This window comes from Lycium barbarum, chromosome 10 (assembly GCF_019175385.1).
Source record: "Lycium barbarum isolate Lr01 chromosome 10, ASM1917538v2, whole genome shotgun sequence".
NCBI lineage: Eukaryota > Viridiplantae > Streptophyta > Magnoliopsida > Solanales > Solanaceae > Lycium > Lycium barbarum.
In genome coordinates this window covers 111638360-111649805 of record NC_083346.1, presented here as the reverse complement: position 1 = coordinate 111649805, position 11446 = coordinate 111638360, and the positions used below count along the sequence as shown (strand labels likewise).

General features: G+C 34.6%; 1 protein-coding gene and 1 pseudogene across 1 annotated transcript; one reads left to right on the top strand and one right to left on the bottom strand.

The window, feature by feature from the left end:
* Positions 1-6716: 6716 nt before the first annotated feature.
* LOC132615754 (zeatin O-glucosyltransferase-like) lies at positions 6717-8412 on the top strand. Its single transcript, XM_060330355.1, has one exon. It carries the CDS (start codon positions 6822-6824, stop codon positions 8238-8240), a length of 1419 nt encoding a protein of 472 aa, XP_060186338.1. The 5' UTR covers positions 6717-6821; the 3' UTR covers positions 8241-8412.
* An 88-nt stretch (positions 8413-8500) lies between these two features.
* On the bottom strand, positions 8501-10771 carry LOC132615750 (zeatin O-xylosyltransferase-like; annotated as a pseudogene).
* Between the last annotated feature and the right edge of the window lie 675 nt (positions 10772-11446).

Here is an 11446-nt window from a genome sequence, read left to right as displayed (position 1 = left end):
ACAAAAATTTATAGGGCCCACGTCAACACTCAAGAAAAGGAATTGAGCATTAAATATGGGATTAGCCAAGGAAAAGGAGTAGCACCCACTTGTAAGTGGCTTGTACCATCAACCAATCAAAATTCTTGATTTGCAATGTGAGGTCGAGAAAACGTGTGCATTCATAGTTATAATATCAACTAGACGGCCTATGCGCACGGGCCCAACACTTTGAATTATTGTGTATCTATGTGTATGTAATTGTGTTTCGATAGTGATAATATATGTATAATTTATATTTCTAATAAACATACATAAGTTTGTACTATTTTTATGCATATAGATATATATACTATGTTCAAAATACGATTAATATTGTATTGTAATTTGTGCTCCGTATCTAAAACCTTATTATATTAGTGTTGCTATGAATACAAAGTCGGCAAAAATTTATTAATACTTTTTAAAAGAGAAGACTTGTTTAAAAGGAAACTATTTTCCTATCTTTGAGATAAAACAAAAGCAATATTTAAGCATCAGTTGATACCTTCAATTTTATTTCGATTAATTTAAAGGGCTAAAATACTTATTATTTTTTATCAAATTTTGATTTGGATAATTCTAATTCAAATTATTAAATTAATTTTACATGTTTAAAACGAAACAAAGTAGAAATTGATTTTCTATTTAAACGAAGAAATACTATTTTTTAATTTTTGGTAAATATTCTCGGTTTAGCTCATTTTACTTGTCATGTTGTCTTTTGTATGATTTTTTAATGAAACGTCAATTAGAATTAGAATTTGACTAATTTACCTTATTCATTATTTGATCTCCATTTGATTTTTGTTTTACGACATTAATCTCTTTTTACATTCATTAGAGTAAGAATAAAATGAAAAACTAATTAAATTTTATCTTATTTTAAAATATAAATTTTAAGTATATTTATTTTAGTAAACATAACAAATAAATGATATGGCGGAATAGCAAATACAATAGTTCAATATCTAGATTAGATCTCAGGCTAATATAAAAAATAAAAAAATTGTATGGTTTGGCTACTTAGCCTTTTGAAGAAAAGCAATAATTTGGGGTCCATGTTTTTTGCTGTACAATAATTTCATTTGCTTCCACTAATGAGTTGATACGCATGTGGCAATGAATCCATCATTATTGACTTAATGAGATACTTTGGAAATTATATGAATATTGTTTGATTTTTTAATATGGGGTGCCTTTTTTTTTTTTTACATTATTAGTTTGCACTGTTTTTATGCATATATATATATATATATATATATATATATATATATATATATATATATATATATATGTTCAAAACACGATTAATATAACATTGTAGTTTGTACTCCGTATCTAAAACTTTATTATATTAGTGTTTGCTACGAATACAAAGTCTACAAAATTTATTAATACTTTTTAAAAGAGAAGACTTGTTTAAAAGGAAACTATTTTCTTCTCTTTGAGATAAAACAATAACAATATTTAAACATCAGTTCATATTTTCAATTTTAATTCGATTAATTTAAAGGTGTAAAATAATAATTATGTTTTATCAAATTTTGATTTTGATAATTCTAATTCAAATTGTTAAATTAATTTTACATGTTTACAACTAAACAAAGTAGAAATTTGATTTCCTATTTAAACGAAGAACTACTATTTTTTTTATTTTTGGTAAATATTCTGTCACGACCCAGCCCCGTGGGCCGCGACTGGTGCCCTACTTGGGCACCCAAACGGACATACAAACTAAATCATCATAGCAAAGCTTAACACGGATTTCATATTCATCATTTTTAAAACAGAGTTGAGAACGAATATTATCTTGCGCGTACAAAACATCATATCAGAATCAGAAGAGGCGGCGGAATATACATCGCCGAACATATGCACATATATCAAAAAGCCGGCAAGGCTGTCAAATGTATCAAAAGCCGACAAGGCTGTCAAATGGCACAACGGCCCAAAACACATACAGGATGCACGCCGACAAGGCTGCCATAAACATACACAAAATGCACGCCGACGAGGCTGCCATAACAAATGAGATCATACAAACACACTTGTACAGAAGTAGGCACACACACCCACAATACGTCTACAGACCTCTAAACAGACAACCCGAATCATATGGCGGGACAGGGCCCCGCCGTACCCCTGAACAAATACATATATACATAGCGAACAAATATATATACCAAAATGTGCGCTCTGAAATGAGAAGAGCACTCCAAACAGCAGAAGAGGGTGTCCTAAATGGGTAGATCACCAAACTGTGCGTCTGTACCTGCGGGCATGAAACGCAGCCCCCCGAAGAAAGGGGGGTCAGTACGAAATATGTACTGAGTATGCAAAGCAGAATATACAGAAAACAAACCCGAGGCATAGACGAAACAGAAGTGCCGAACATAAGTACAAACCCAATCATATCCAAATGTTTAGTTTAGAAAAAATACAAGTCATGCATAGGGTACAGAAGAATATAGTCGCCCGCCCGTCGATGGCGCCATAACACAGCATAACACCGGAAAGTCTCAAATCTCCGTATCTTCGTCACATATCACATCACAGCATAACGCCATACCCAACATAACACCAAATATAAGTGGAACCCGACCCTCTTTTGCGAGTAGCTCGGTGAACCATAAACACAGCATAACTCCGGAGTATATCAAAGTGCGCACGATAACAGAACCGGCCCGGGACTCGGCGAAGGAATAACAGAATGCACGAGTAGAGTCGTGAGTAGTCATATGCATAAAATCATAAATTCAAACATAAGCAAAATGATCATACTTGAAATTCGAAATAATAATCATAACAAATTCTTTCAAAAAATTTCCGAATTACATAAAGGAAAGTCGCGGGACCCACGGACGGGTATTGACCCGAGTCGGGCCCGCCTATAGAAAATATATTCATCATATGCTATATAAACTCTTACCAAAATATTAAAGTAATCCGAACCTTTCGGAGGAAGATATGGCGTTTATAGCTCGGAATTCTTTAAAACAACTTATTGTGCAAAGTTTGGAAATCAATTTCTTCAAAGGCATAATAGTTCATATTTCATCATATCATACATAGGAATGCCAAAGAATATATGTAAAGATCATAGCGAACTCGGATTTCGAATTTAGGATTTCCTTAAGGCTAGTAGTCTAGCCTATTTACAACTAAAGCATGCCAAACGAAAGAAGGGCTAAGCTTTACATACCTCGTACGCACTCCAAGCTAGCCGATCTAAAGTAAATTTCAATATACGCCTCGGGCTCCCCAAGGTCTACAAATAGGCCAACGAATACCAAACATTAGCTAAGGGCACTTAAGCCATTCATTCCAACTAATCATTAAATTCTACAACAACCACAATAACCAACCTAGCAACATCAATAATAAATTCGGAAGGCAAAATAACATTAATAGCTCTCTTTTTCATCATTCGACAACTTTCCAATTATTGAATTCAATGGCTTACTTTCAAGCCACAATATCGTTCGTACATTCGATTATTAACCCAAATCCATACTAACAACATTCAAGAACACTCTAAACAATTCACATAATTTTTCCAACAAGCCAATAATTTTTCTCCAAGTGGCCGAAAATAGTCCCCTTAGCCGAGAGCAGCCCCCTATTTTCTTTCCTCATTTTCAAGTCATGTTTTGTGTCACAATCCACAATATATCGATGTCATTTTCACAAATATACGACTTACATCAAACGCATAATAGGACCCAAATCAGCCCACAAAATCTCAACATCATTCTTGAGTCATTAAATGCTCAATTCCAACTAGAATTCATAACGACGACAACTAAAGCACTAAGCGACATTAATGCGATTTTTGCCAAACATTTGGGACCATGCACGGCCACACCCACATATATACATATAGATGGTTCTAATTTATTTCTTCGCTCTACGACAATCAAACATGCTACAAGGAATTTAATTCATCAATTTTGTCACAACACCCATTTACATAACCACACCCATACACACGGCTAACACACCCATCACACACCCCACTTCCAACATACTATATTTCATGATTTTCATCCATATTAACATACCATAACATGAATTAAACGTCCATAACACATAAACAAGAGCAAAACTTACCTTTCCTTCTTCAATTCCACAAATGGCTAGGGTTTGCTATTTGACACAAAGGATGGTTGGATGACCCAAACGATACTTCCACGCCACTTAGGGACCTCCAAATAGTAGGTTTATACCAAAGAAATAATTTTTAGAAAGGCAAAAATGGGACTTGATTTTCCATGGCTCTAGCCGTGAGCCTCCTTGTTGGAGCTCTTTAACTTTTGTTATTTTTGTCTAAGTGTAAAATGATAGAAAGATGACTTGAAGTCATCTTTTTAAGTCCACAAAATATCTCTACTAGTTTATGGCCCACACATGTGTTGGACCAATTAAAATTGGCCACACAATGTGTGGGACCTTTTTGTGGACCACACGGCTACAAGGCCATTTTTGGGCAAGATTTTTAATTCCAATTTTATGAATTGTGGTCCCAATTTTTCCTAAGTGTTCAATGCCATCAATTTCATATTCAACTTATGTCTCAAAATAAAATCGAATGGTCAAAAGTCCTGACTTCAAATCCCGGAATAGTCTTGGCCTCAAATTATCATAGTTAATCCGGGTTGTCCCAATGTATAAAAATAGGGGACGTAACATATTCTCGGTTTAGCTCATTTTACTTGTCATGTTGTCTTTTGCATGGTTTTTTTAGGGAAACGTCAATTAGAATTATAATTTGACTAATTTACCATATTCATTATTTAATCTCCATTTGATATTATTTTTCTTTTACGACATTAATCTCTTTTCACATTTATTAGAGTAAGAATAAAAATGAAAAAGTAATTAAATTCTATCTTATTTTAAATATAAGTATTTTAAGTATATTTATTTTAGTAAACATAACAAATAAATGACATGGCGGAATAGCAAATACAATAGTTCAATATCTAGATTAGATCTCAAGCTAATATAAAAAATAAAAAAATTGTATGGTTTGGCTACTTAGCCTTTTGAAGAAAAACAATAATTTGGGATCCATGTTTTTTGCTGTACAATAATTTCATTTGCTTCCACTAATGAGTTGATACGCATGTGGCAATGAATCCATCATTATTGACTTAATGTGATACTTTGGAAATTATATGAATATTGTTTGATTTTTTAATATGGGGTGCCTTTTTTTTTTTACATTTTTTGTTTTTTTAATATGGGGTTCACTTTTTTTTTTTTTGATATTGCTTAATTTTGTTAATATGGGGTCCACTTTTTTTCCCTGAATTTGTAAATGATGGATTCCATTTTTTCTTTATATATTGCTTGGTGTTTAGTATGGGGCCCACCCTTCTTAATTAACACAAATTTATTTCATCCGTGCACTTTAATTTGTTCAGTTTTGACTTTTCACATTCTTTGAGAATTAATAAATCTCACGTGGATATATGCCATAGTACTGAATATTTATTCTCTTCTCATGCATACACGTGTGCACTTCTATTTTAATTCTCCGACACATATTTATTTCCTCCGCGAAAAATGAGTCGGTCTGATAACAAAATTATGAAAGTTTTATTACATAAACACAATTATAATTCAAATAGCATTTGTTATAATCCTATATTTTTACGTACAGACTAAGGGGTTGAGCGCTAGCTTTGGCGAGCTCCTTGCCTTCCACGATTGAAATGAAGAGTTCAAATCCCATTAATTGTATATAATTCTTTTTTCCTAATTGCTCCCTCTTCGGATGTAATACGAAGGAATTTGTTTTACAAAAAAAGTGCAAAACAACTACTGTATCTTAATCCTTTTTAAAGAATATGTGTATGCACGTCTTAGTGTTTTACGGGTTCAATCTAAATCCACGTTTTTTCTTTTTGTTTTCTCTATGTTTAACTTTAATTATTCATGAACTTATTATAACTCAGTTTCGGATACACCCCTTATATTTTAAAATCAAACACTTATACCTCCTATGCTACGAAAATTATACACCTTCACCCTATGAGGTATATTTGTACTAAGTATATTAACATGTAATTATTAAAAATAAATTACAATTATAAATAAGAAGCTATTATGTATTTATTTTATGAAATTTAATAAAGAAGATAAATATTTCTTTGAATATCTCTATTCACGCATTTGATTAAAATAGAGAATAAATATTTCTGAACCTGACATTTTTTTATAACAAAATCTGAATGAGAAAATAATTTAGTTTGTTTATATTAAAAGATGAAATGGAATTTATTGGAGTGCAGATTTTGGTTAAAAACGATAATTTAACATCACATTCACAAATCTCAAACCGTGTATGTGCATCATGAGAGATATGGGTTGAAAACTTAAAAAGGTCAAATATGTGGGTCTCACTTTATATTGCCTTTATGCTAAGTGTTAGAGGTGATATATAAAAAAAGAAGCTACTTTATAGAGGAGAGACGGACGACCAAACCGGCTCTTCTATAAATTAGTAATAGATGCAATGCATTAATGAACTTGGAGTGCACGGCAGTCAAATAAGTCAATGCCATTTCTCATCCAATTGAATAAATTTTAATAATAGTATATGACGTAATGAAATTCGACAAGTACATGTGCATCTTGACAACAAGAGAAGTCTGACAGACTAAGCTCTTTATATTTGCATGTATATATAACCCCTTCCAATACAAATTTTATGTAAGGCAACCAGCAAAGTCTTCATCAATTTACTTTAGTTCAATTCTCAAGAGAATATAATTCTCAGAACCAGTTTTTTCTCCATGGATAACAGCAATGAGAATCTTCAGAACTTGACCAAACAACAAGAAAATGAAGTAGCTATAGTCATGGTTCCATTTCCAGCTCAAAGCCATCTCAATCAACTTCTTCAACTTGCCTGCATATTCTCCTCATCATATAATCTTCCTGTCTACTATGTTGCCTCAGCTACTCATAATCTTCAAGCTCGGGTTCGAGCAAACGCCTTAAATCCAGCAGACATAGCCAAAATCCACTTCCATGATCTACCAACACCTGATTTTGCCTCCCCTGCACCTGACCCCAACGCCTCGAGTAAATTCCCAGCTCAACTCCTGCCATCTTATAATGCTTCCATGCTTCTTCGCGAGCCCGTTGCTTTGTTCCTTAAAGACATTTCGTCTAAATCAAGACGAGTTGTTGTCATTCATGATGTTTTAATGTCCTATAATGTTCAGGATGTTAGTTCCTTGCATAATGCTGAATCCTATATATTTAACTGTGTTTCTGTTTTCTTTATGTATTGTTGTTTCATATGCATACCTAAGGGAATGCCTATTCCACTTGATGAAGATTTACTTAAAAAATTACCTTCACTTGAAGCTGATGCACCAGAAGAGATCAACAAGTTAGTAACTTTTCAACTTCAGTATAAGGATATCAGAGCTGGTGATTTGTACAATTCAAATAAAGTACTTGAAGGCACTTCTCTTGATTTGATGGCACAATTTGCAAGTACACAAAACAAGAAGCAATGGGCAATCGGACCAATTCTACCTACTAAACTAGATCATGTATCAGATAAGAGAAACAAATGTTTGGATTGGCTTGACAACCAACCTCCGAGATCTGTTCTTTATGTATCTTTTGGCTCGTCGACTACATTTTCTGATGAAGAGATCAAGGAGCTAGCGATGGGACTAGAGCGAAGCAAACAAAAGTTCGTATGGGTGTTGAGAGATGCCGATAGAGGAGATATCTTTACTGGGGAAGCTAGAAGATTTGAGTTGCCAGAAGGGTTTGAAGAAAGAGTAAAGGGGGTCGGGTTAGTGGTAAGAGAATGGGCGCCACAACTAGAAATCTTGGCTCATTCGTCCACGGGTGGGTTTATGAGTCATTGTGGATGGAATTCTTGCATAGAAAGTATCACTATGGGAGTGCCTATGGCTGCTTGGTCTATGCACTCTGAACAACCAATTAATGCTTTCTTTGTGAAGGAAATCTTGAAAATAGGCCTGATTGTGAGGGAGTGGGAGAAACGCGAGGAGCTGGTAAGTGCATCTACCATTGAGAATGTTGTGAGGAAGTTAATGGCATCAGAAGAAGGCGATGAGACTAGGAAAAGATCAGAAGAATTGGGTAAAGCAGTAAGGGAGTCCACAGAGAAAGGGGGTGCTTCTCAACTGGAGTTAGATTCTTTCATTGCCCATATCACAAGATAGACTCGTTTTTTTCACAATAACGTTGCACTGGCTCTTGCTTGTTTCTTAAGGCCTTTTTTTTCCCTTTCATGTTCTTTAGTTGTTCAGAATTTCTGTTTTTGGTTCAGACAAGTTCATGCCCAAAATTTCTATTTCATTATATATGTATGTTCATTATAATTTTGTAGACAAACTCGTAGTCAAAGAAAGTGTGCAATTCTGCAATATCTGAGATTCCTGAAGAATACTTTGTGAAAGTTATTCTCAAGAACAATTAGTAACATAATAAAACATTTCCCAAGAATATATTTTTGTATCAGATAATTTTGATCAGAAGTATATATGTAAAAAGAGATTTTGTAAATATCACAAGTTCAAAGCACATAGGTAAGATTTTTTTTTTTTTTTTAAACATGTTCATTCCTAAGAAGTTCTAGAGAACAAGTGTCAACTGTTTTATAATAAACCTTTCGACGGACATAGGAATCTATGGACAAAGCCTTTTGTCATAAAACAGTCTAATATAGGACATATGGAGACAACACATTTAGCATATGCAAACAACTGAGAAATGTATTCAAAGATCATTCTCCCCATGAACCCTGTATTCTGCATAGTTAGAACCAAATTAGTTATCTGTTAAGAGAGGAACACAAAGCAATCATCTCACTGATAGCCAGAAAAAGTCAGATACGGAACATTCCAAGATCAAAGAAGTATAAGTTTGTATAAACTAGTCTGAGCCAAGAAGTAGATAAGTGACAGGTTAACTTAAATGAATATGAAAAGTAACCAAAAAACTATAAAATTCTGGTGAAAAGCAATTCTATCTTGTGAGTTGTGATATACGCGATAAAAGAATCCAACTCTAATCGAGAAGCATTCCCTTTCTCTGTGGACCGCCTTACGGCTTCTCCCAATTCTTCTGCTCTTTTCCTAATCCCGTCACCTTCTTCTGATGCCATCAATTTGCTCACGACATTCTCAATGGTGGATGCACTTACTATCTCCTCGCGTTTCTCCCACTCTCTAACAAGCAGGCCTATTTTCAATATTTCAGTCACCAAGAAACCATTATTTGGTTGGTCAGAGTGCATAGGCCAAGCAGCTATCGGCACTCCCATAGTAATGCTCTCTATGCAAGAATTCCATCCGCAATGACTCATGAACCCGCCTGTGGACGAATGAGCCAAGATTTCTGGTTGTGGTGCCCATTCTCTTACCACTAAGCCTACTTTTTTACCCTTTCCTCAAACCCTTCTGGCAGCTCAACTCTTCTAGCTTTTCCAGTAAAGATATCTCCTCTATCGGCATCTCTCAACACCCATATGAACTTCTGTTTGCTTTGTTCTAATCCCACCGCGAGCTCCTTGATTTCTCTATCAGAGAATGAAGTTGTTGTTCCAAAAGATATATAAATAACTGATCTCAGAGGTTGTTTGTTCAGCCACTCCAAGCATATATTGCTCCTATTTGAGATATGATCGAGTTTAGTAGGCAGAATTGGTCCAAATGCCCATTTTTTCTTGTTCTGATTAATTTCTGCTTGTGCCAGCACATCAAGAAACTTGCCTTCAATTACTTTGCTTGTATTATGGATATCACCTGATCTAATATGCATATATGGATTCTGAGAAGTTGTAAAGTCCCTGACTTCATCTGGCATAACTCCTTCAGGGGAGGGTAGCTTTTTAAGCAATTCTTCTCCAAGTTGGTCAGACATCCCATAAAATAAGCATATGAAACAGTACAAAGCGAACACTGAAATGCAATTAAATATATAGGATTCCGCATTGGGCAAGGAGGAAACATCTTGAACATTGTAGGACATTAAAGAATCATGCACAACGAGAACTCGTCTTGATTTTGAGGAGATACCGCGTAAGAAAGAAGCAATGGGCTCACGAAGAAGCATAGAAGCATACCATGATGGCTCAAGATGTGACGGGAATTTGCTTAAGGAATTAATGTCAGGCGGAGGTGAGGCAAATTCAGGAGTTGGGAGGTCATGAAAGTGGATTTTGGCTATGTCCAAAGGATTTAAGGCGTTGGCTCGAATTCGGGCTTGACGATTATGCGTGGCTGAGCCAACATAGTAGACAGGAAGACCATAGGAGGAGATTAAACATGAAAGTTAGAGAAGTTGGTTAAGATGGCCTTGAGATGGAAATGAACCATGACTATAACTACTTCATGATCTTGTTTCAAGTTGTCAAGTTCACGGTTTGGTAAATTCTCATAGCTACACATGGAAGTAGAAAGATCGGAATTTCGTACTTCTGTCGATCCTCCTTGTCCCCTGATTGAGCTTGTGACATGGAAGAAGCAGGGTTATATATTCAACCTTTTTGTATTTCTTCAACGTAACTACTTGGAAATTTTGATTAACATCCATAAAAAGTAGTTCTTGAAGTGTTTATAAATTGAACAATTAGCCACTGCTTTTAACTTACTTGAATTATGTGTCAGTGTGTATGTATGTAAGAGGATAGGATAGCAAATCCAGACCTTTGAAAATGTATGGAGGTAAGAGAGGATATATTGTAACTACTAATAGTAAGTATTGTTTTCTGCAATGTGGATTAACACGGTGCTGTATTTGAGGTTTTAATGTTCTATAGATTAATCATTTCTTGATAAGCACACGAGATACAAAGTATCATTAAGACATTCTCTCTGAGTCCTCGAGGTCTAGTGATGCATGCGTCAAAACTCGATGGATAATGAGCGTGTTCCTTTACTCTTGCTTAAATATTAATTTTTTTGTCTACATCCTTACCTCACATGTCACTTATTATGCTCTTACCACTAGACCAAAGTCGTCGCTCTTACCACTAGACCAAAGTGGGGCTAACATTTTCGTTGATTCTTGACCATAGCAATTACTTCTTTTAGCAACCATTTACTTTGAAGTAAGAGGCGCTTAAGTTGAAAACAAAAATGCGTTAAAAAAAACGAGAAGCTTGTTAGGTGGCTGATGGCTTTCAACGGAGAAAGAAACTTTAAGATGGCCTTCAACGAAAAAAAAAGAGAAGAAATACTTAACTATAGTATACACTAGTTGCATGAGGCCAGGGCTTAACTCGAGATATATAAGTAATAATAATCTTAATTTAGAAAGTATAATTTGTATCATATTTTTTCTGCGTAATAATATAATTCTGTGACATGTTAAATATGTATTGTTGGTAAGTCTTAATAGTTATTTAAGTTACTTAATCCCCTAA

Coding starts and splice junctions, on each gene's coding strand:
- LOC132615754 (XM_060330355.1), top strand. CDS start 6,822: ATGGATAACAGCAATGAGAATCTTCAGAACTTGACCAAACAACAAGAA.